This window comes from Siniperca chuatsi, linkage group LG4, assembly GCF_020085105.1.
Source record: "Siniperca chuatsi isolate FFG_IHB_CAS linkage group LG4, ASM2008510v1, whole genome shotgun sequence".
In the NCBI taxonomy this organism is placed as follows: domain Eukaryota; kingdom Metazoa; phylum Chordata; class Actinopteri; order Centrarchiformes; family Sinipercidae; genus Siniperca; species Siniperca chuatsi.
Window position 1 is genome coordinate 11,178,839 of NC_058045.1, and position 25,251 is coordinate 11,204,089.

General features: G+C 38.3%; 2 protein-coding genes across 3 annotated transcripts; both read left to right on the plus strand.

Moving 5' to 3' along the window:
* Nucleotides 1-526: 526 nt before the first annotated feature.
* On the plus strand, nt 527-8,336 carry hexa (hexosaminidase A (alpha polypeptide)). 2 transcript variants are annotated; one of them, XM_044194200.1, is made up of 14 exons: nt 527-1,023; nt 1,674-1,775; nt 1,895-1,960; nt 2,216-2,262; nt 2,417-2,527; nt 2,617-2,718; nt 2,933-3,065; nt 3,380-3,560; nt 4,021-4,107; nt 4,205-4,277; nt 5,136-5,310; nt 7,359-7,449; nt 7,566-7,673; nt 7,803-8,336. In XM_044194200.1, the coding sequence occupies exons 1-14, from the start codon at nt 762-764 to the stop codon at nt 7,864-7,866; spliced, it is 1,602 nt and encodes a 533-aa protein (XP_044050135.1). In that variant the 5' UTR covers nt 527-761; the 3' UTR covers nt 7,867-8,336. The 2 variants fall into 2 exon arrangements, with proteins under 2 accessions (XP_044050135.1, XP_044050134.1); XM_044194199.1 differs by having other exon boundaries at nt 528-1,023; nt 1,671-1,775.
* A 13,037-nt stretch (nt 8,337-21,373) lies between these two features.
* Nucleotides 21,374-25,202, plus strand: nr2e3 (nuclear receptor subfamily 2, group E, member 3). Its single transcript, XM_044192533.1, has 9 exons — nt 21,374-21,688; nt 21,867-22,347; nt 22,623-22,773; nt 22,913-23,016; nt 23,131-23,394; nt 23,638-23,825; nt 23,913-24,153; nt 24,232-24,337; nt 24,476-25,202. Exons 2-9 carry the CDS (start codon nt 22,272-22,274, stop codon nt 24,606-24,608), a joined length of 1,263 nt encoding a protein of 420 aa, XP_044048468.1. The 5' UTR covers nt 21,374-21,688; nt 21,867-22,271; the 3' UTR covers nt 24,609-25,202.
* The last annotated feature ends 49 nt before the right edge of the window (nt 25,203-25,251 follow it).

Below are 25,251 nucleotides of genomic sequence, written 5' to 3' on the forward strand. Positions count from 1 at the left end.
GAACATCATTTCCAGTTATTTGGCCAAGTTTCGTGTTTCTAGCTCATTCCACCTCACGGTAATTTGAGCCGAAGCGGCAGGCAACAATTAATAAAGATAATAATAATAATAATAATAATAATAATAAACAAAAAACGTGTTTCAGCCCCTTCGGTGCTTGAACCCCAAATAAAAATAATTAGTATACGTCTGATTTAGACACCTGCAACTAAAGTTATCGGCACGTTAACAAAACACTTCCCCCTCATAAAATGTAGGCAAGGCCAATTGGAAAAAAAAAATCAAAAAATGATAACGAATAGGCGAACTATACGATTCAGGTGTTTTGACATTGTAAAACTGTCATATTTTATAGGCAAGTATCTGCAGCCAAGCAAGTCTTATTTTTGTAGCCTACTTCATGGTAACCTATTTTTGTCTCCCATAGTTTCAGTTTACATTTGCTTCAACCGTCACGTCACATCACCGCACCTGGAGTATCGTTAATTTTCTCGTAGAAGTAATTAATTTCTGTTGTGAATTCTGTAACTGCAAACTATGAACGATTTAAAAAAAGTAAATAAACCCACAGGATACTTCTCCTAAATATGGATATACAGAGCTTACAAACTGTATGAGCATTTACCTCACCTTTGATTAAAGAAAAGAAAAAAAAACACCCGCACCTTGTGGCCCCAGTCACGTGACTGTATGCTCTAAGCACCTGACTGGCACAGTTTGACAGTACAGTTGATGCCATTGAAAAGAGTAATACGAAAGTCATGGATCTGGTTAATTGTGGACGATATACTCGTCCAAATTTTAATTTGGTACTATTAATTATCCTCCAGCTTGGCCTACACACAGTGGAGGGAGTGTGGCCATTACCGCAGACTTTCACCTCCTCGACGGAGCGATACCCACTGGACCCACAGGCTTTCTGCTTTGGTTACGGAAGACAATCAGCCGCTCAGCAGGGCTGTTCTGTTCTGGATGCTGCATTCAAGAGATATTTTTCTCTTATTTTTCCAGACTACACTTCTGGTAGGTGATGAATTGAGGTGCAATTAAGACTATGGTAAAACGAAAGTAAGATTTTACTCCTTGCTGGAGTTAAAAGGTCGAGTCGTACTGACAAAAATGGTTAATATTTACAAAAAGGGACTTAAAGTGTTTCTGATACTTAAGTATTTTTAATTCTCACACCTCCCAGAGGTCCAGAATTTGCTGTGCTATTTATATGTTGTCATTATAAAATGTATAGACTATATACAGTATAATGTGTATGCAAATCCTGGCTTTTTAAATTCTAGTGTGAGTATTAAGAGTAGATGATCTGGTGATTCACAGGTATAAGACTGCATTATGAATGGACAAAAATAGAGCAAAGTGCTCACGGGTTTTGTTTTGAATGTTCTGTTTGTCATGTTGGCTTTTCAATGGGCTTTGTAGAGACAGCAGTTCATCAGTCAGGTAGTGTGTAGGCCCACCTACGCTAAAAACCCACAGTGACAATGGACCAGAGTAGCACAGCTTCATGTTTGTGCATGTTGTGTTATAACAGCTGATAGAATAGTCACAGTTTGGTTGCAACATTGTCAAAATGAAAGTGCACAGGCACTGTATGCACTTATACAAAACTTTGACCTAGCAACTAGTGACCTTAATAATGTCACTTTTATGACCAACAGCAGATGGTGTCCTGCGATTCAGTGAGGATAAACCATTTATTGTTGAGATCAGTGTTGACCATGATGATTGTGAGAGTTACCCAAATGAGGACTCGTCTGAGAGATGTAAGTATGACCACATTCATCTGACCCAGAGCACCACAGGTAAAGGTCACAGTGGCAACAACCATCCCAACCGGTGGGGTTCAATGTATTATCTTAACTTTCTTCTATTTGTGTTCCAGACAATCTGAGTGTCTCTGCAGTACAAGCATCTCTGAACGCAGAAACCGTGTGGGGTGCTGTAAGAGGTGATTATAGTCAATACATTTTTGAATAACATGTATAAACAAAATAAGAACATGTGTGAACAAAAGTACAGAAATGGAACAAACATGTTAGCAATCAGCTACAGTTAGCAAAGGAAAGGCTAGGTTCCATCAAAACCTATTTAGCAATTTGCACTGTATTTCTACCCAACATTTAATAAATGAGTATCTCACTGTTATCGGTGTAGATTAAAATGATTACTAATCATATATTATATATCCTCTGGTGAAGCACAGGTCTGGAAACCTTCAGTCAGCTGGTGTATCAAGATGATTTTGGCTCAGTAAGTCAGAAATGCTCAAACTCATAAGACCTCTGAAGTCGTTATTTCTTGAATACACAATCTCATCTTGTTATAGAGCTTGATTAGTGTTTGTGATGGATCATTTATATCAAATCATTTCTTTCTTTCTTTTTTTTTTTTTTTTTTTTTTTAGTATTTTGTGAACAAGACTGAGATTGAAGACCTACCCCGGTTTCAGTTCAGAGGGATTTTGTTGGACACTTCACGTCACTATTTACCAGTGCAGTCCATTTTAAAAACTTTGGTAATCAGATGACACAATCAGAATTTCAGCCTTCTGTATCATTGATCACACTTGTCATCAGTGGTATTAACATATATTTTTCTTGTTAGGATGCAATGGCCTACAGTAAGTTCAATGTGTTTCATTGGCACATTGTTGATGACCCCTCCTTCCCTTACCAGAGCCGCACCTTTCCAGACCTTTCCAGTAAGGTATGTCATTAGAAAGAATACACTACCTCAAATCATGTACACCATGTCTCTGTTTGCCTTGCAAAAAAATATTATCTGCATTTTAGGAGATGAAACTTTATTATTTTATATTATCCTAGATTTTTAACTAGGCCTACTGCATGTGGATTAATGGGGTAGGAAAATACTGAAAAGTTGCATTCACCCTGAACAAAGGCTTCTGGCTCTGATTCAGGGGGCTTTCCATCCGATGACTCATATCTACACACAGTCAGATGTGAGAAGGGTGATCTCATATGCCAGACTGAGGGGAATAAGGGTCCTTCCGGAGTTTGATTCACCCGGCCACACCAAATCTTGGGGAAAAGGTAAAATTCAAAACCAAATGAGCCACATTTACTCAAAAACAACTGTTTTATCCAAATGATCTCAGCTTCTTGATCTTCAACATATAAAGTACTTGGCATTATGCCTGGTTTGGTTCAATAGGAATCAAACCTGCAAGCCAAGACTATAAATGGCAACAATACATGCACAGAATCTTGAGTTTGACTCACTTCTTATATGGAGGACTCTTATGGCTACATCAGTGTAGCAAATGCCTGCACTCAACAGACAATGCAAGAAATGTATTTAACCAAAATGCTGAACTAAATCTGATTGATCACCATTTATTCCCCAGGGCATTCTGACCTATTGACTCCCTGCTACAGAGGGGGCATCCCCTCAGGTATCTTTGGTCCAGTTAATCCAGCATTACCCTCCACCTACCAGTTCATGGCGAGACTATTTAAGGAAGTATCATCTGTGTTTCCTGATTCCCATATCCACTTAGGAGGAGATGAGGTCGACTTTTCCTGCTGGTAGGCTGAAATGTGACAGATTATTTAAATACTGTTTGATGATTTCAACCAGGATTTCCTGGTTCTGATCCGTATTGTTTGTTTTCATTGTTAATGAATTTGGCAGCAAAAAAAGTGCAAGAAATGTCAATAGAAGAATTATTACCTTTCTTTTTAATGTAATGTGCAATCCTGCTGTTTTGACCCTTTAGTGCCAGATACTGCAGTGTAAGGTGCAAACACATCTGTGCATTTGTTTTCATCTGTTCTGTAAAAAAAAAAAAGAAAAAACATTTTAAAAGAAAAGACACAGAAGAAAAAGTTGATATCTTGTCCCAGGTAGTTGATGTAGGTAGATGTCTTAGAAATTACAAAAAATAATTAAATAACTTTAATTTAGTTGAAATAACTTCTGAAAAAATGCACTTAAACAATAAGCACAATTACATATAAATAATGACTCCTACTGCTTGTTTCCAAGGAGATCCAACCCTGATGTTCGAGCATTCATGCAGAAGATGGGATTTGGAGTAGACTTCACCAAACTGGAAGCATTCTACATGGAGAAGTAGGTTGTAAAGGAGAACATACAGTGTAGAAAGCTTGGGGAAATACACCAACCAACACATTAATGTTACAAATGTCATTAATGTCTCTATTTCCAGCATTGTGAATATCACTTCAGCTCTCAACAAGACCTCTATCGTGTGGCAGGATGTGTTTGACTACCATGAACGAGTAAGTACACTCCGACAAATAACACCTCTATGATACAAAACAAAACTATACTTTGTGTCAGTGGTGTTCATATAGGCTCACATATTTTTTAGACATTGTTTAAAATATGATTATAAATAATTTTTCTGCAAGTGTAGTGATGCATGGTGTTGATTTTTGCAGATAAGCAGTAATTTACATATTCACAAATATCAATATTTGAAATTTTGACATTTTTCATTTCATTGCAGCACCACCATGTGTTTAGTCTACACCAGTGAAGTTAGCTATTGCATTTTAATGCTTGCTGCAGATGCAGACATCTAATAAAAAACATTGCATATTGAGTATTATTTCAACTATTTTATACTGTGTCCAAGTATCTGCATTCACTGAAGGAGATATTTAAACTTAAATATATAAAGCATGTAGCATTTATTTTGTCATAATATTTTCAAACATGTTTGTTCTTGAATTTTTCCTGCAGCAGGTGGATCACTGAAAGTTTTCCTATAAGATGAAGCTGACTGTCACACTGTTGGCTCAAATGAAAACAAGTTTTTGTAAATGTTTAAAGAGGAAAATCTGCTCTTTTCAACACAGGCTAGTAATGGTCACATTTAAACATAACTCGCCTATTATAGCTCAAATAAATTAGAATAAACACTTGTGCAGTCATCCACATACTCTATCTAATATGTTCAATATCTTGGACATTTGTTTTTAGATAATCATATAATTTTGACCTCAGCAGGTTTAGTGGCTGGAACTAACTGACCAACAATTTTTAACAGTATACTGTATTGTCTGATAACAACAAGCAAATGTATCACACACCCAGTTCATGTAAGTCTGATAGTCTACAGCATTGTGTTGCAGCGCAGCTCTCTATCAGTGGTGGAGGTATGGAGAGAGGGCTGTTACCTGTGTGAAGTGCGCAGGGTGGCTAAAGCAGGGCTCAGGGTGATTCTGGCCTCTCCATGGTATCTGGATCAGCCAGGACCCACACACAACTGGGCCCGCTACTACACTGTGTGGCCCCTTGCCTTCAAGGGTCAGAAAGTACCTGTGTGCTGTGGCTAGTTGAAGTTATACTATCTGTTGTGGTTTTTCGTCTCTAATAATAATTTACAGGTAAAACTTGGTTTCCTGTAAAATATAGGATGGTCTATTTGTAGCCATACCACTAGGTGGCAGTGAAGACTGTTGTCTATGCATCAATGTTACAGAGACATTTTCTGTGGCCCAGTTCCATATGGTATACTAATTGTATACAGAATATACTGTACACAAATTTTCATAGTATATAAATCAGTGTATTTTTTCAGTTGTATACACACTCCAAACAGTACTCAACTTAGAATTAGTATGTAGTATGGAATTGGGACATAGCTACTGAGAGGTGTGATTGCTGTGGTACGAGCTCGCAATGCTGTCTGATGGACAGCCCCATGGCTAACATGCACACTCTTCCCCTAAACATGGAAGTATAAAAATATTGCCATTGGCAGTTATTTAGTAAGTTTAGTAAAAAGCTCCTTGCATCAAATAATGGAAGCAAAGGCCCAGCAAAAGAGAGAGATATAAGTCTATCAAAAGCAGACCGTAGTCAGCTCTTTGCTAATATTTGACTACAAATGATTGAAATGTATACGCTAATGGTATATGGTATATACTGTACAAAATACGGTACAAAACTCAGCAGAAATTAGTTTTTGAAGGCATTTTTGCTGCCTTTTCAAGCTTCTGTCCTAACCTGGAGGTGGTCTTTTACAGCAAGCCAGATAGCAGAATAACAAATGTGTCTTGCATGCTTGCTTCCTAGACAGGGTGTTCAAAACCGCTGTTTCACTATTATGCTCAAAATTAGGTTTTGGTGGAAATATAGCACATTTTTGGTATTAATATTATGCAATTATTTGCAAAACTTCACAATCAAGTGCATGCATTTTTTCACTATCTAGGTGTTGGTTGAGGATGTGTTTGGGCACATAAATTTTTCTGTTTAGGGGAAGGACCACCCTTTGTCTTTAAGATTTTTTTGAATTGTAGAGATATACAAACTTAACATTACAGATATTAAGAAGGATAAAAAACATTCTAATTGTCAATTACAGATTTACATTAATATGCTCTCTGCAGTATGGAAATTAAAAGGCTGTAAAAGCATTTGCTTCTGTAGACAGAATGTTTTTGTATGTAATAGGAGATAACTTGTTTGCAAGCATAGATTTATACAGTTCACTTCCCATTTGTACTTGGTTTGTACCATCATGTACTGTGCACAGCATGCTCCAAGATGGTGATATTTTGGAGAAAGGATATTCTGACCAGGCTTTCAGTTTTTTAACAGCATGGTTTTGGGGAAGACTATGCTTTCGCAGCATAAGAATCGATTTCGAGAATCCGCCTAGAGTTCAGATGCTTTGCCCCATAGGAGGGGACAAATTCTGTGAACCATGTCTTGGTAAAAGCTTGCCCTTTTTGATAAATGTTCATTAAGGAATTTTTATATGTGTCTATTTTCTGAAATCTAAAACACTAAATGTAAACAGATTAATCAATACAAAGATCAGGCAGACGGGTCAGTAGCAATATACTGTAGCACAGAAGGGCAAGACAGTATGTTGTTTGTCACCCTGCTCAGATTCCTAAGGACACAGTGCTGCATATCTGGAAGGGCGTCCCAGCTAGTTATAAGGCAGAGCTCAGCAGGATCACCAAAGCTGGTATGAGGGTCCTGCTGGCTGCCCCGTGATACATCAACCACATTTCCTATGGCCAGGACTGGCCATAGGAAATGTACTACTACACTGTGCAGCCACAGAACATTTCTGGTGTGTGTATGGCCAAGTAATATCACATACTATTATAACCTGGCTCAGTTATGTGCTGGTGATGGTACTGGTCTGGTGATAGGTGCTGCCAATGTGAATTGTCATTTATAAAGGCCCGTTTTACATTGACTTGCTGAGTTTTGACTTGAAGTGGTGTGATAAATTTGAAGTGAAGATTCTGCTTGGTAGTAATCTCATTATCAGCCTATGCTTAATTAAAACCCATCATATTATTAAAGCAAAGCTTTTCACTGTCCCCTCACAGGTACGGAGGAACAGAAGAAGCTGGTGATAGGGGGTGAGGTCTGCATGTGGGGGGAATATGTTGATGCCACCAATCTCACTCCACGTCTTTGGTACGAGATTAAAAAGACCCCTCTAAATTATCAAACTAGTCAATTTAATACAGTTAGTGCACCAAAAACTGCATGAAATCATTCAAAATAATCACTCATTGCATCCAAAATCACAGGCCAAGGGCAAGTGCTGCGGCAGAGAGACTGTGGAGTGATGAGAAGCAGACTTCCAGTGTGGACAAGGCATTTCCTCGTTTGCAGGACTTTCGCTGCAAGCTCCTGAGGTAATTTACCTTTTCTATCCAGGACCTTTGAAGACCTTAGTGCTGGCACACCTCAACAAGACAATGGGTTCTCTCTCATAATGTCTGCTTGATTACATACTGATGTTTCTGCTTCCCTTTCTCCTCAAGGCGTGGCATCCAAGCAGAGCCTCTGTATGTTGGACACTGCAAACATGAGTACCAAGGTGTTTGAAGATGTTGGATGGATTAACTTTGGAAGGTTTTTCTGGAGAATGTTTGAACAAATTAAGTTCACTGTTGCCTTCTTTGCGGATTCTGAAAAAATCTTGTGTGGGGCATTTCAAATGGTATAAAATCTTTAAGAAATATTTTGTTACACTATGTATACACTAAAATGCTTTCTCAGGGACTTATCTCATTACCTATATTTTCTCATTCTCATTTTAACTCAATAACTATTTGAATATTTAACTTTTTATTTTAAATTTTGTAAATTTAGCAGTCATAATATAGAAATGTTACTAAAAACCTTCCTTGGAGGAAACCAAAGTGCTGCACTGTAATGCCATGTTGAATTGTACTTGATGAAAGATGACTCCAAAATATAGAATGTACATTTTCAGTTTAAATATTTACACTGCCAATATGCTGTAGCTTGTAGTCTTGGCATTGAAATGTAATAAAATAATATTGGTGTGCAGACATTATCTCTGTTTTTCTAAACACCTGTTACTGTAACACTTTGAACTGTTGAAAATTCTCACTTAGAAGAAATTAACATTACACGTTGTCTCTATACATACTGTAATTAGACAGGTTGCCAGTCTAATCACAATGCTAACAAAAATAGATAAACACATTGACTACCCTTTTCATACATATTGGCAGTTTAGATTTTCCAGGTTGTCCGACCTTCAGGTCTTTATGGAGGAAACAAGCACCCAGAGGAAATCCAAGCAGACATGGCAAGAACATGTACACTTCACACAGAAACGCAATTCAAATTAATTTTATTTATGTAGCACAAAATGGATATCAACAAATGACACTCGTGCTCAGAAACTTTGTTCAAATAAGGAACTCCACATTAAAACCCTTTAACAGGGAAAAAATGGGAGAAACCTCAGGAAGAGAGAGGAGAGAGCCCTCCTGCAACAGGACCATATATGCAAACAAAAATTGCAGTAGTAGAATTGCAATGGAGAAATTAATAATAATAATGACAATAATGTCATTATATAGTATATGATATAGTATTATAATATTGTGTATTACTATATGTAATATAGTATTATAATAGTAATGACATTATTACTAAGTATAAAAAGTTAATGTCAGGTAAATAGAAAAACAGATGCAGAACAACTTCCATATGCCACAAGAGCTTTGTACCTCAGAGATCTGGAGAAAAGATAGACTACAGATGCCATGTTATAAAACTCCAAGGCTTTCAAGTGTTGTGACAGCAACAATAACAAAAATGATCATTACTGTGTTAAAAATGTGACAAAAATACTTTTTCGACATCACCCTCAAGTGAGCAAGTAAAAGCTCCAAATAATCCTTTTTAGAGCTTCAAGCAGGATTTAACAAGCCTCTGGTACAAGTCGCAACATGGCCCACGGAGGCAATGCAAATCGGACCTGGGGAACTGGGGAGAATGTTGTAAGAATTTTCCCCAGTTCCTCTCAATCTTATTTAACAGAGAGCAGAACAAGAAGAAACACACAAAGACCAAATATGGGTGATAAACATTACTGATCGCTACAAAAATAGATCCAAAACCATTGAATTCATATATATATGTTTGGCTACTTTTACTTCAGAATACAGAAATGTGAACAATCAATCTTGATGATAAAAAGATTGGCAGAAAACTTAGGTTAAATGTTATATTTCCATAGTCAGTACCAGTACTTGAAAATAGGTGCTGATGAGGACAAAGTGACAAGCAGTGGTGGCCTTAGACATCAATTTCCATTATGTCTAGCCTGGGCTTGCACAATACATCAAGTGCAAAGCTTAACTTTAGACAAAGCATTGGTGTCATTTAAAAAAAAAATTCTGGGCTGGCCAAGCATATGTAGCCTTAAGTTGAGTGACATCTTTGGAAAATCTTGTCATTCAGGATTTTAAAGCCACTGCCTTATATTCCAAAAATTATATTGACATTAATCTACAGAAAATGGAAAAATATATTGAGGCTCCATTAACAAGAACAGAATTTTTTGTGAAGGTCTGATTACATAACATTCAAGGTCTAGATGTGCACGTAACAGACCTAAAACATGATCACAGGATATTGGATTCTGACATACTTTGTATTACAGAATCATGGTTGCAACACAATGTGCCACATAATAATATTGCAATGCCAGGATGGACATTTCACCATAAAGTACGGTCTCAATCATACAGCAACATGGCCATTTTCTCTGGTTTACAGATAGAACACCATGGTGGTGTTGGCTTCTATCACAAAAACCACCTCATTTGTAACATTCTACATGTGCTTTATAGTGACTTGAAAGCCATAATGTTTAATGTTCAGCCTCTGAACCACAATTACATAGACCGCCATTATACAAAATTAGTTAGCCATTTAAATCAACTTTCAGGAGGCAACATAAAATGGGTGATTTTAATGACAATACACTTGTTTCGAAATCCATAGAAAACCTCATGCAACAGCAAGGTTAGTCAAATTGTAACCACACCAACAACAGAAAATGGGACAGTAATTGATCACATTTACATAAAAGACACTGATCCTAAAATTGCAAATCTGAAAATAATTTCCACATACTACCATTAATGTATTTTTATGGGTTTCTTACTTGCTAACTAGGGCCACAGGGCAACATTCATCACTGAAGGTGGAAAGTCTGTACTACCATGGGGGCTCTTTTAGTGAGTTTATGAGCTTTTTCATGTGTATGACTTAACAAATTACACAGTTGAGGAGCCATTTGTAGTATTTAGTAGACAGTATTTCTAAATTCTGTCATAGACCACAAGAGACAAGCCTTCAGTCTTAGGATTGTAGAAGCCCAAAAAAATAGAAATGTCCATCCAACTCTAGTGTCCTTTACTTTACAGATCCATCGTGCAAAATCCCCTGCATTCACCTCATTATTCACCTTGTTACATGCCTTAGATTACTCATTCTATTTATTTTTATTTTTGCAACAATTTATGCAGATTGGATTTGCAATCTAAGATTAGTTAAAAAAGTAGGTTTCTATATGTCATGATTTTGCAACAAAAGTACCACCTAGGGGCTGATTGGCACAAAATTTTGCACTGAGCCTCTGTGGGGCATGGGAAAGTACTGGCCCAAGTTTCATGTTATTTGGACAATCCTATGTGGATATATGACATCACTTTCTGTTTTACTGCAACCTATAGGAAGTTGTTCCTTTTTAACTTGCGCATTTTTTGGAGTATCAAAATTCTTTTAATAATTTTTGTTCATGAGGGTCCATAGATTCTATGTGCAAAGGTTTGTGCAGATCGGACTCACCACCTAGGAGGAGTTTGAAAAAGTACGTTTGCATATTTCATTATTTTGCAACAACACTGTTACCTAGTGGCAGATTGGCACCACATTTTGTCAAAGTGGGGCATGAGAAACTACTGAGCCAAGTTTTGTGTTAATCGGACAGACTATGTATAGCGATAGGGATATTAATACATTTTTTCATATTTTGAAAATCAGTAGATGTGCTGAAAAAGTCAATGGATGTGCTGAAACATTTATAGCTCTGTAGGATGTACGCGTGATTATCTGTGACAATAACTTTGGAATATGAAACGTTTAGAAATTTACATTTGTTGTAATAAGCTACGCCCACTTTTATCAATCATTACCAAATTTTATGCATCAACTAAGTCATGACCCTAGATCATGCAAGCTGAGTTTTGTACGAATCCATGGAAATTCCTTGTGAAGAATTACACAATAGGGATCTTCTTCCAAGGCTTGAAGGTGTCTTGACTGTAATAATAACAAGAATTATAACAGCAAAACAAAAGATAAATGGCTATTTTGACACCACCCTCAAGTGGGCAAGGAAAGTCTTCCAAAAAACCTTTAAGTGAGTTAAAGTTGGAAGTTTCCTTGGGAAGAATTACAGAAGAGGGACCTTCTTCCAAGGCTTGCAGGTGTCTTGACAGTAATAATAACAACAAGAATTATAACAACAAAACAAAGAATAAATGCCTATTTTGACACCACCCTCCAGTGGGCAAGAAAGATCTTCCAAAAACACTTTGAGTGAGTAAAAATTGGAAGTCTCCTTGGGAAGAATTACACAAGAGGGACCTTCTTCGAAGGCTTGAAGGTGTCTTCACAGTCAAATTTACAGAAATGATGACAGCAAAACAAGAAAAAATGGCTATTTTGACACATCCCACCAGTCAGCATGGGCAAATTTGGAAGTTTCCTTGGGAAGAATTACACAAGAGGAACCTTTTTCCAAGGCTTGCAGGTGTCTTGACAGTAATAATAACAAGAACTATAACAGCAAAACAAAGAATAAATGCGTATTTTGACACCACCCTCCAGTGGGCAAGGTACAACGTCCAAAAACCCTTTGAGTCAGGCAAACCTGGAAGTCTCCTTGGGAAGAATTACACAAGAGGGACCTTCTTCCAAGGCTTGCAGGTGTCTTCACCGTCAAATTTACAGAGATTAAAATGGCAAAAAAATAAATAAAAGGCTATTTTGACACCACCCACCAGTCAGCATGGGCAAACTTGGAAGTTTCCTTGTGAAGAATTACACAAGAGGGGCGTTCTTCCAAGGCTTGCAGGTGTCTTGACAGTAAAAAGGAAAAGAAATTATAACAGCAAAACAAGAAATAAATGACTATTTTGACACCACCCTCCAGTGGGCAAGGTACAACGTCCAAAAAACCTTTGAGTCAGGCAAACTTGGACATTTTGTTGGAAAGAATTGTACAAAAAGGACATTCTTCAAAGGCTTGCAGGTGTCTTCACAGTCAAATTTACAAAAATTATAACATCAAAATAAGAAATGAATGGCTATTTTGACACCACCCTTCAGTTGGCAAGGGCAAACTTGTAAGTTTCCTTGGGAAGAATTGCACAAGAGGGGCCTTCTTCCAAGGCTTGCGGGTGTCTTGACAGTAAAATTAACAGAAATTATAACAGCAAAACAAAAAATAAATGCATATTTTGACACCACCCTCAAGTGGGCAAGAAAGATCTTCCAAAAACACTTTGAGTGAGTTAAAGTTGGAAGTTTCCTTGGGAAGAATTCCACAAGAGGGACCGTCTTCCAAGGCTTGAAGGTGTCTTCACAGTCAAATTTACAGAAATTATAACAGCAAAACAAGAAATAAATGGCTATTTTGACACCACTCTCTAGTCGGAAAAGGGCAAATTTGAAAGTTTACTTGAGAAGAATTACACAAAAGGGACCTTCTTCCAAGGCTTGCAGGTGTCATGAGAGGTATAATAACATGAATTATGATAGCAAAAGAAGAAATAAATGCATATTTTGACACCACCCTCAAGTGGGTAAGGAAAATTTTCCAAAAATCATTTGGTTGGAGCTGGAGCAACACACTCAGGAGACTGGAAACACACAGAACCAGGAGCTGGAGTGACCCACACGGGAGACTGGAGAAAACACGGGACCAGGAGCTGGAGCAACACACTCAGGAGACTGGAAACACACAGAACCAGGAGCTGGAGTGACCCACACGGGAGACTGGAGAAGACAGGAGCCGGGGTAGAAGTACCGGATACGAATAGGTAAGTCCGTGGCGTAGAGGATACAGGAGAAAAGCGTTCTGTCTAAATCCTAACGAGACCGGACCCTGACTGTGGTGAGGAGCTGGGTTTTATAGGTGAGTGGAGTGCTAATTGATTGCAGGTGTGTACGAGGTGACAGGTGCTTGGAATTAGTACTCAGGTGAGGGAGTGCAGAGTGAAGGGGAGTGGCTGGAGAGCACATGACAGACTGTGACAGTACCCCCCCCCTCCATGGCCAGCTCCCGAGGGCTGAAAGACCCCCCCTTCCCCTGACACTGCGGCTTGTCCCTAGGGGCCAAGCCGATCCGGGGAGCTTATCGGGGTCCGGTGTGTCGGGCGGCCGATCGGGAGCCTGGACACGGGTTGAGCCGGAGACGCGGGCGGTCGACCTGGAGCTTGGGCCGGGCTGGAGACCGGAGCGGACTCTGGCGGACGACCAGGAGACGGCGGGAGACCGGAGAGGAGGCTGGCGACTCCGGCGGTCGGACCTCCGGGCTGGGAGCCGGAGCGGAGCCTGGGGATTCGGGCGGCTGGCGGACCTCCGGGCTGCGAGCCGGAGCGGAGCCTGGGGATTCGGGCGACAGGCTTGCAGGTGTCTTCATCGTCAAATTTACAGAGATTATAATGGCAAAACAAGAAATAAAAGGCTATTTTGACACCACCCACCAGTCAGCACGGGCAAACTTGGAAGTTTCCTTGTGAGGAATTACACAAGAGGGACCTTCTTTTATGGCTTGAGGGTGTCATTCATGATTAAAATTAACGGAACTTATATCAGGAAAAAAAAAAAACAAACAAAAAACAAGTGGGCAAAGAAAGTCTCCCAAAAAACCGTTGGAAGTTCACTTGGGAAGAATTACAAAAAAAGGGACCTTCTTCCAAGGCTTGAAGGTGTCTTCACAGTCAATTTTACAGAAATTATAACAGCAAAACAAGAAATAAATGGCTATTTTGACACCACTCTCTAGTCGGAAAAGGGCAAATTTGAAAGTTTACTTGAGAAGAATTACACAAAAGGGACCTTCTTCCAAGGCTTGCAGGTGTCATGAGAGGTATAATAACATGAATTATGATAGCAAAAGAAGAAATAAATGCATATTTTGACACCACCCTCAAGTGGGTAAGGAAAATTTTCCAAAAATCATTTGGTTGGAGCTGGAGCAACACACTCAGGAGACTGGAAACACACAGAACCAGGAGCTGGAGTGACCCACACGGGAGACTGGAGAAGACAGGAGCCGGGGTAGAAGTACCGGATACGAATAGGTAAGTCCGTGGTGTAGAGGATACAGGAGAAAAGCGTTCTGCCTAAATCCTAACGAGACCGGACCCTGACTGTGGTGAGGAGCTGGGTTTTATAGGTGAGTGGAGTGCTAATTGATTGCAGGTGTGTACGAGGTGACAGGTGCTTGGCATTAGTACTCAGGTGAGGAAGTGCAGAGTGAAGGGGAGTGGCTGGAGAGCACATGACAGACTGTGGCACTTCCAAGGCTTTAGGGCATCTTCACATTGAAATTTACAGAAATTATAATAGCAAAACAATAAATATATGTCTATTTTGACACCACCCTCTAGTTGGCAAGGGCAAACCTGGAAGTTTACATGGGAAGAATTACACAAGAGGGACCTTCTTCCAAGGCTTGAGGGTGTCTTGACAGTCAAACTTACAGAAATTATAACAGCAAAACAAGAAATAAATGGCTATTTTGACACCACCCTCTAGTCGGAAAAGGACAAATTTGGAAGTTTCCTTGGGAAGAATTACACAAGAGGGACCTTCTTCCAAGGCTTGCAGGTGTCTTGACAGTAATAATCACAAGAACTATAACAGCAAAACAAAAGAATAAATGCATATTTTGACACCACCCTCAAGTGGGCAAGGAAATTCTTTCAAAAAACCTTTAAGTGAGTTAAATTTGAAGTTTCCTTGGGAAGAATTACACAAGAGGGACCTTCTTCCAATGCTTGAGGGTGTCTTGACAGTAAAATTTACAGAAATTACAAAAGCAAAACAAAAAATTAATGTATATTTTGACACCACCCTCAAGTGAGCAAGGTACAACTTCCAATAACCTTTTGAGTTGGGCAAACTAGGAATTTTCCTTGGGAAGAATTAAACAAGAGGGACCTTCGTCCAAGGTTTGAGGGTGTCTTTACAGTTACAGTAAAAGAAATTATAACAGCAAAACAAAAATTAAATGCACATCTTGACACCACCCTCAAGTGGGCAAGGAAAGTCTTCCAAAAAACCTTTAAGTGAGTTAAAGTTGGAAGTTCCCTTGAGAAGAATTACACAAGAGGGACCTTCTTCCAAGGCTTGCAGGTGTCATGAGATGTATAATAACATGAATTATGATAGCAAAAGAAGAAATAAATGACTATTTTTACACCACCCTCCAGTGGGCAAGGAAAATCTTCCAAAAATCCTTTAAGTGAGTTAAATTTGGAAGTTTACTTGGGAAGAATTACACCAAAGGGACCTTCTTTCAAGGCTTGAAGGTGTCTTCAAAGTGAAATTTGTAGTAATTATAACAGCAAAACAAAAAATATATGTCTGTGTTGACACCACCCTCTAGTCGGCAAAGGGCAAACTTGGAAGTTTCCTTGGGAAGAATTACAGAAGAGGGACTTTCTTCCAAGGCTTGCAGGTGAGTCGGCATTAAATATAACGAAAAAATTTTATAAATGCCACTTTTGACACCACCCTCTAGTGGGAAAGGATTATTTTTCAAAAGTATTTTAAGTAAGGCTACATCTATATTATAATAATGGCTAATCTACTGCCACAAAATACAGCAGCAGTCTCAATAACACATACTATATAGATATAGTACGTAGATCCTTATCTTTTCTTAGGCGAAGCATGACTAGTGACTGGTGCAGGTGACGTTTACAAGCAATTTTTAGTATTAGTGACTAATTTTTGTGTCACTTCTCGCCTGTCCGTCCTGTTTGTTCCACTTGGCAACATAATTTTCTCTGATCCGACAAGAAGACCATAAACAACCACCGCGTCTAACTGCTGCAAGACCTGAACAATCTTATTTGCAAAACCTAAATCACTCAACAAAAGCTAATCGTGACAGTTATAAAACGACAGTCATAACGCGAAAAAAGGCATCTTCTTCCCTTTCCACAAACGATTGACATTTTCCCATGTATCTTGGTAAGCCTCAGAAAGTTAAGAAAAACCTTCAAAAAAGAGGAAAATACTCGTATCTCCAATCCAACCAGATCCACTGTGTGTCTGCCAAGTGGTTTGTCCAGTATATGGAGAAATATGTTCTAAAGTGATGCAACTAAATTTAGAATGCGACACGATAACAACATAGAATGACACGTATCAGAGGACAGAATCCTGACACACTCACACACACACACTGTATATATATGATTAGAATTTCACATCATTACACAATAGAGACATAGGCCTACTTTTTCCTGTGCTTCAAGTATCACATTCAAATCTGCGGTTTCATATTAACCCGCCAAAATGTTGTATTCAGTACAGTTTTAATGTACTAAATGTAGGCTATACATAATATTTCTATTTTGTGAAATTTGTGAATCACACTGTACTTGTTTTTCACACTGAATTTAAATGCAGTGACATACATTTTTATATAATAAACTTAATTTCAGAGGAAAATATTTAACTCCATATACTTTGAAAGTGTAGTAGTTATTTGTTACTTTTCAGAGTATACCATAATAAAAAAATCAATTAATATGTAAATAGATCTACTGCACCTCTAATTTAGTCTCCTCTTTTTCTCTGTTTTCTATAACACCATGGAAAGTTTAAACTGTTTTGTAATCAAATAAATTAAATCTGCAGTGTTTTCTGCTCACATAACTTAAGATGTTGTCATACCTGTTCTCTGCACAACTTGCACAATTAGTAGTCAATCACAGTTTTTACATTTTCATCTCTTATCAAATACAACAAGTTTAACTACAAATACTGAAATAAAAGGCTTTCTGATATCTCACTGGATCACACTTTTCACTTCACCTCATGTCATGGCCCATCTTTCTATCCTGTTTTAACAGGAAATCTCACTTTCAGTTTGATTTCATTGGTGTAAATGAGAAAAACTCTGAATCAATGAAAAATAACAATGCTGTAGCCACTATTTTAATTCAATTCATTTATTCTATACATAAAAAGACATATTGATCTATTTTTCCCTGACACTGTTTAAAGCAGATGCAAGGAAAACCAAACCCGGTCTAAATTAACCATGGATATGACTTAATGAACTTATATGAATCTTATTACTTAACTTAACTACTATTACTTATCTGTACTGTAATATGTAAGCCTATACATTTTCCTTTTTACCCAGCTGTGGGTTTACTCAGGTCTGATCAGCTACATAACCTGTGACCACACTTTTATGACACAGTCAAATAGTCTGTCTCCCTCTAGAGTCCAACCTGGGATTGACAACGTTGATTAGGCTTTAATGCTGCAAAAGTGAGTGAAGATTTCATTTTATCTTGATTTGTGACTGGCTACATGAAGCCTCCTGGAAACCAAAGCAAACTGAGAGGAACCGTTTCTATCTTCCTGTTACCTATACATGAGCAAATGCACTTAGACTCTCTAAGGGCTTTTAAATTCTGGAGTTGTGTTAACTTAATTATTTGTAATTACTGAGAGTCCTGAATATGATACATTATTTCAAACTTTTGCTGTGCTAGAGTTTTACAGCATGTTGGACTTAATGTCATAAGACAACACAAAAAGGTGGATGGATAATGGTGTGAGAAAATTATCCATATACATGGACTGAGACAACTGATTTTCTCATTGTATGGATTACAGTAGTGGCAGCAGATGGCAAGGCAGGGCAATCCCTGGTAGCCATAGTGCTGACACCTCAATCCTTCTACTTCATCTGACTGGGGGGACGCTGAACTGAACCTAACAAAGCTTAACCATGCAAGCTTGATTAACCATTCTCTGCAGCTACTTGGAATCTGGCAGACATGCTGAGTGCAGTGTAACGGAAGCTTATGCTGTTATAACAACGCAGGTATAAGATTATCCTGCCGGGACATTTTACTGCCTATATTTGTTTTAAATTATTACCTTTTCATTTTAGGTTTGTACTAAAACTGTTTTTTCAAAGTTTATGTCAATGAGATTTGTCCAGTTTAGTCTGTTTTTTAATGCCAAAACTTGTCTAACTATATACATTATTTTATCATAGTAAACTAAAAGTAGATTGCATTAGGGTTATGAATTCAAAGCTCATAGTTAATATAAAGAAAAAACCCCAAAACATAATCAATTGTGATATATTTTATGCCTTACCAACTTGAGGCACCTGCTCCCTGTGCATTAAGAAGACACCAACAACTTTAAAAGTTAATCTCACTTTTTGACAATAGCTGACATTCAAGGAGATTATATCAAAAAGCTGCTTAGACTGATACAAAGATTTGTGAACTAGCATTCAAGGGCATCCTCTGAAGGACACTAAAAGTATGTCTTGCACATGTGCCTTCAATGTTTGATACACTGCAAGTATTTGAAAATATGTGAAAAGGTAACTGCCCTCTTAAACTAATGAACAGCTGATCTGTCTGATCTGCCAAGCAACTGAGCTAGGATTTTTACTAGTGACATATGTTCTATCACCTGCAGGGCTCTGTCATCATAAATGTGTCCACTAAATACATAATCATCCAGTTGGCTCATGGAAGCCGGCTGCTAAAGATTGGCTGCATCTGCACAACAATTACAGGGCTGAGGAGTGAAGAAACAGTTATCCTTACCAGGCAAAACCTCAAAGCAGCACTTTGCTGATTTACCCATGCTGACAACTGGAGAGTCAGGCATCCAAAAAAAGACAGAAAGGACTATTACATGTTTCACTATGATATAAATCTTTAAAGTTACGCTTTACTTATGTGTAACTCATTTAGATGACATACATAATATCAATGTAAAGATATTATCAGCGATCACAAACAAACTTCACAAACTTTCAAATTTGAGAATGTCTGAAACATCCAACCAATCATTTTCCTCAAAGATGACCTTTTAGCATGCACCTTACATGTAAATGTCCTGTCTACAATTGTTAAGAACAAGATAATCAGCTCACCCCTGACATGTGAGCAACACCTGTGTTATGTAATCTGATATGGGACTCAAGATTATCATACTCAGTACTGCTTAGGTGAGAATAAATATATATTTTAAGCTTATACACAGAGTGGGTTTTAGTGTAAATGCAAATTGGCCAGACTAGACTGTCTCGTGTGCATAACCTTCCCCACCTTTGTTTATTATGTCAAACGTCACATTTCTCTTCACTAGCTGTCTAGTGATGAGAAATGTGACTGAGCACAAATTAGTTTCTGATTTTACATTTTTTACAGTTTCCCATGGACAAAATTAGTTGGGAAGTGACATCAGATAACAAGTAGTTATTAAAGGTGCATTTGAGACATTCCAATGCCAAGTTGGAATTATTTTAACTCTGTTTAACTGTTTTAACTGGTTTTACATCCAGTCTGGATACAAGGTACTGGAGGCCAAGCTACCAGGCCTGTTGGCCTCGGGGTGTGTATATTGTGTATCGTATAAACTGTGGCAGGTTAATTTGCCTTGGGCATGTATGCCAGTCAAATTGTTGTTTGTTGTACACAATGCAAAAAATCAAAAAAATCAATGCAAGTTTGTATAGCTTTACATATTTAAGATAATTTAAGATCATTAGGAAGTTGGTTTCTATCTCTATGCAACATAGTAGCTAAATGCAGCTTCACTGTGCTTTGACTTGAGGTAATACTAACTAACCTCAAGCATATTTTTCTACAGGTGATAGCATACTGTATTACTGAGGTGCATAATACAAAGCCAATTGGCTGCATACTATTATTACATGGATGTACGTATACCATTGCACATATTGGAGCCTTTGAGACCCCAAATCTAAACTGTTTTGTGCCTGTTTCAGAATTATAAAACTTTTTTGAGACAACAAGTTCTGAGTTTAAATGGCTCTGTGTGCACATCCCTCATAGACTACCCCCTAGTTTGTAATCCTTTTATACACTAGTCTAGGCCAACAGAAAGAGCTCTGTTTTCAATACTACGTTGTTTTCTTAAAATCAAGAGTGACTTAATAAGGATTACATGATAGAAATCAATCTGTGGACACGGCAGATAGTCACATCAGTATCTTTAGTGTCTTTGCTACTTTTGATCTGAGTAAAGAGCTGAACTAGATGTTATTAGCTATATGCTATTATGACTATAGCCATCTTAATAGCTTGATAGACCTGTACAGAAAATAGCAAGCACATGTGTTAATATTTCTGACATTCCTCTGTGGCCATCCACAGTGTAACACCTTAAGGTGAAGAGAAGTGAGAAAATTAGTGATTCCAGGAACAGGAACAGTAAATTGCATTTGGGCTACTAATTAGGCAGATGGAGGCTCCAGAGAACAGTCAGCATATGGCAGAAGAATGGAATTAAGGGTCAACTTGTTGCTGGTCTTTCAATCTCTGCACTAATTGTTTTTCTTCTCATCACCCCCTTCCGTGATCCCCATCCAAGAAGGAGACCACATTTCATGGAAGGTTAAGCTACTTTGCTGATTTGGGGCGGCTGTATTCTTCTGAGGCCATTAGTGTCATTGACAGGGCCAATATGGCACAGAGGGAATGTCTTAACTATGGTGTAAGACTATCCTGTTAACTACTCCCTGTGCAGCCTTTTGGTAACACAATTTGATCAGTGACAGCAAGTTAACTAGTCAGACTATTTAGCAGAACTAGTGACTAGTGAAAAAAGAGTAGTTGCAGATGACTGGAGGATCATTACTTCTGTAAGTTCTGTATGTTTCTAATAATACTAATACAATTGTATTTTGTATTTATGTTACAGATGCCACAACATGTAATTCTTTTTATCTACCCTGGCATTAGATTGCAGCTTGGATGGGATATCTCTGAATTACTACATTATGCAGAAGAACTAAGACAGGTTGTGTAGAACAGTACAACAAATCAAAATTATACAAAATATCTTACAGCAACAATGAAATGAGAAATAATTCACTGGCCCCTTGACTGGCATGAGTGAGGCCACTCTACATAAAATACATGGAAATAAGAATGAATTAACTGATCTGGGAAAGGCATGACAAGAGAAGACTGAACAGGGAATAATTTAAGCAACAATGTTGATCACAGTTACAATCCGGAGACACTGGTGACCTTTACCATGCAGCAGCCACCAAGTGTGGGTGAGTAGTAAAATATATTATTTATTTATTTTTTCAGTGTTTACCTTTGTTGAATACAGTTATGCCTGTAAGTGGTGTGACTGATTGATTTACCCTTATAGGCAGTAAAGATTAAGAGGATGACAAATCAGCATTTGCTTACACAGCACCTGGTGCTAATCTCCTTGTTTTCCTTCAGAAACCCCCTCGACGACTCAGACAAGCACACTCATTCTGGCAGAGAGAAGGAAAGAAGAAGACATGTAGTAACTCTATTGACCCCTCATTACATCAGAAATGACCAGAGAAAGGACAACAGCACTGGATCAATATAATCGAGCATTCCTGGAGTGACTCTCATGATCTCTGAAGAAATTACGCATTAACTGTAAGCTTTACTGGAGAAGACTCCAAATTCTACTTTTGTGTTTTGGGGGCATTGCCATGTGTCAACACTTCACGTGAAAAAAATGCTTTGATCCAGTCTGGCAACTACACAAAAAACACTTTATACAGAAGAGGAAATACTTCTGGGAGTACTCTGTTTTTATTTGTCTAAAAACAATTTATGAAGTGAAGTTCAGACATTAGAACACATCTCAAAATGGAGGACCACCTGACCAAAATCAACATGTTTTCTTCTGAAAAGTCTAATGACTTCACAGATGGAACTGAAGCAGGTGAGCCATTAATTGTTGTAGTGTTCAACTGTTATAGTAATTGTTATTGTAATATGAAAAATCTTAAAAAGGTGCTAAACAATAACAACAACAAAACTTACAAATGTTTTTCTGAACAGCAGATTATGTTGTCACAATAATTATGTCCATAATATTCTTGTGTATTGCGTACAGAAGACAGAACAAATAAATAAATGATTTAATGAAAAACCTAACTGTACAATTAAGTCTTCCGATGATCTTAAGTATTTATTTCTGCTATCTGTTCTCTACAGAAAAAAGTTCATTCCCAGGTAAAGCACTTGGCCATGGCCTGCTTTGTAAAGTGTGTTCTGATTCAAGCAGTGGTAAACACTATGGGATCTATGCCTGCAATGGCTGCAGTGGCTTCTTCAAGCGCAGTGTGAGACGAAGACTCATCTATAGGTGAGCAAAATTTTATCTTATAGGGCAGTCAGAATTACCAAGTATATAATGGAGAGATACAACTAGTGTAACACATAATTCTTTGTATTTTAACACAGTACTTATCTTTATTCAGAATTTTTTTTTGTCAATATCACAGGTGTCAGGCTGGAACTGGCAGGTGCCCTGTTGACAAGGCTCATCGGAACCAATGCCAGGCATGTCGACTAAAGAAGTGTCTTCAAGCTGGCATGAACAAAGATGGTGAGAAAATTCTGAATAAGTTATTATCTGTGCATATAATTTCTGTCATCGTACAACTTATTGAAAGCCTTGACTGTTTTCAGATGATATATTATTGACCTGTCCCTTTGGCAGCTGTGCAGAATGAGCGACAGCCTCGAAGCACAGCACATGTCAGTCTAGACTCTATATGTGTGGACAATAAAAAGGAGCATCTAGCCACCACACTGGAGCTCACCTCCTCTGCCACCTACTCATCAGTCATCTGTAGACCTCTGGTCGCTTCCTCTGTCACCACCTCTGCCACCATACAGCCCTGCAGCAACCCCAATAACAACCACCGCTTTATGGTCAGCCTGCTGACTGCAGAGACCGGTGCAAAGTTGGAGCCTGAGGATGGTAAGATCACATGAGAGAAGTTAAATTAAGGTGGACACAACAAGTACCTACTTGGGGCAACATTGGTTTTGAAAATACATTTATTACACTCATTGATAAGTGGGGTTTGCCTTTAAGGATGATACAATAAGCCACAGAAATTTAGAATTTCCCTATCTGAATTGTAATGATGCATGTAAACTTAACAATATTGTTCTCCCAGTAACCTAAACATTTGTGTGCCCCTCTTTTTCTAATGTACAGTGGAGGAGAATATTGATGTGACAACCACTGATTCAGAGAGAGATCGGACTCCCTCTGACTGTCATATGTCCCCATACACCTCCAGCTGTTCAGAGAGTATATATGAGACATCGGCACGGCTCCTCTTCATGTCTGTCAAGTGGGCAAAAAATTTGCCTGTTTTTGCTCACTTGCCATTTCGAGACCAGGTGAAACTGACTGACATATGATGTTGTATACCGATTTACATAAATCATGTGTGACACTGATAACAGGTATTTCTGTGACATCCTCAGGTGATTCTCCTTGAAGAAGCTTGGAGTGAGATGTTCCTCTTGTGTGCCATCCAGTGGTCCCTGCCCATGGACAGCTGTCCTCTTCTCTCTCTGCCAGATCTTTCTCCCACACAGCAGGCCAAGATCAGTCTTCCCACAGCTGACCTGCAAGTCCTGGAAGAGGTCTTTAATCGCTTCAAGGCCCTGGCTGTTGACCCTACTGAGTTTGCCTGCCTGAAAGCCATTGTACTGTTCAAGCCAGGTAAGGAGTTATTCCTTCAGCAATATGTATTTGTTATTGAATGGACATTGTAACTAATGTCTGCTGTTTGACTCGCAGAGACACGCAGCCTCAAAGACCCAGAGCAGGTGGAGAATCTGCAGGACCAGTCACAAGTGTTGCTAAGTCAGCACAACCATTCAGTATACCCCAGCCAAAGTGCCAGGTAAGCCTGCTGTAACTCTCTCTCTAGACAGACTACAAAGATATTCAAACATAAGAACATCTGGAGTGTATGAAGTTAGTCACATAAAAGCCTGAATAGAAACATGAAGTTCATTCCTCTTTGTTCTTGTCCATCAAGGTTTGGGAGACTGTTACTTCTGCTGCCATCCCTCCACTTTGTGAGCTCTGAGAAAATAGAGCAGCTGTTCTTTCACAAGACCATTGGTAACACACCCATGGAAAAGCTGCTGTGTGACATGTTCAAAAACTAAATAAGCATCGATGGAAGCTGAATGACACCTGCTAGGAAAACACAATAAACCAGCCCTCAAGCAAAATTTTCTGGTTGTATATTTCACATATTCTGTTTATGACTTCTTTCAAATTCAACATAATAGCCCTTTTTCACTGAAGACATTTTGACATGTCACCATATGAAAAGCACAGGTGTAAATAATAAAATGAATGTTGGCTGAATTCCATTTAGCTGCTTCAGTTTCAGGGTCCTGGTATTGTGCAAGCTGACTCACTGTCACACTGTCATGGCTAGAATACTACAGAGCCTTCGTTAATGCTATTATTACCACCCTTGTTTTTCTTCTAAGTCAAAATGTCTGTTGTAACACCCATTAACATTCATGGCATTCTAATTAAATAAGCAGACAGTGACTCAGTGATTATTGCACAATTTCTTTGTAAATATTAAACATTTTTTTAGAAACAACCACTGGCATACCGAATTATTTTGTGTTGATCTTAGTTGCAAGGAAAAGCATTTTTATTTCAGTATATGAAAATGAAGATGTGGGTTTTGAATATAAGTATTTGTCTTAAATAAATATGGAAATTTTGTATTTGCTGTATTAGACAAGTGTGTTCATCTGTAGTCATTTTTTCCCATTCTTTTTCTGGTTT

Excerpts from the sequence above, each read along its gene's own strand:
- hexa (XM_044194199.1), top strand. The coding sequence starts at position 762 with ATGGATCTGGTTAATTGTGGACGATATACTCGTCCAAATTTTAATTTG. Across the intron at positions 3,561-4,020 it reads GAGGTCGACTTTTCCTGCTG|GAGATCCAACCCTGATGTTC; the intron begins GTAGGCTGAAAT and ends CTTGTTTCCAAG. Across the intron at positions 7,674-7,802 it reads TTTCGCTGCAAGCTCCTGAG|GCGTGGCATCCAAGCAGAGC; the intron begins GTAATTTACCTT and ends TTTCTCCTCAAG.
- nr2e3 (XM_044192533.1), top strand. The coding sequence starts at position 22,272 with ATGGAGGACCACCTGACCAAAATCAACATGTTTTCTTCTGAAAAGTCT. Across the intron at positions 22,774-22,912 it reads AGACGAAGACTCATCTATAG|GTGTCAGGCTGGAACTGGCA; the intron begins GTGAGCAAAATT and ends TCAATATCACAG. Across the intron at positions 23,017-23,130 it reads AGCTGGCATGAACAAAGATG|CTGTGCAGAATGAGCGACAG; the intron begins GTGAGAAAATTC and ends TCCCTTTGGCAG.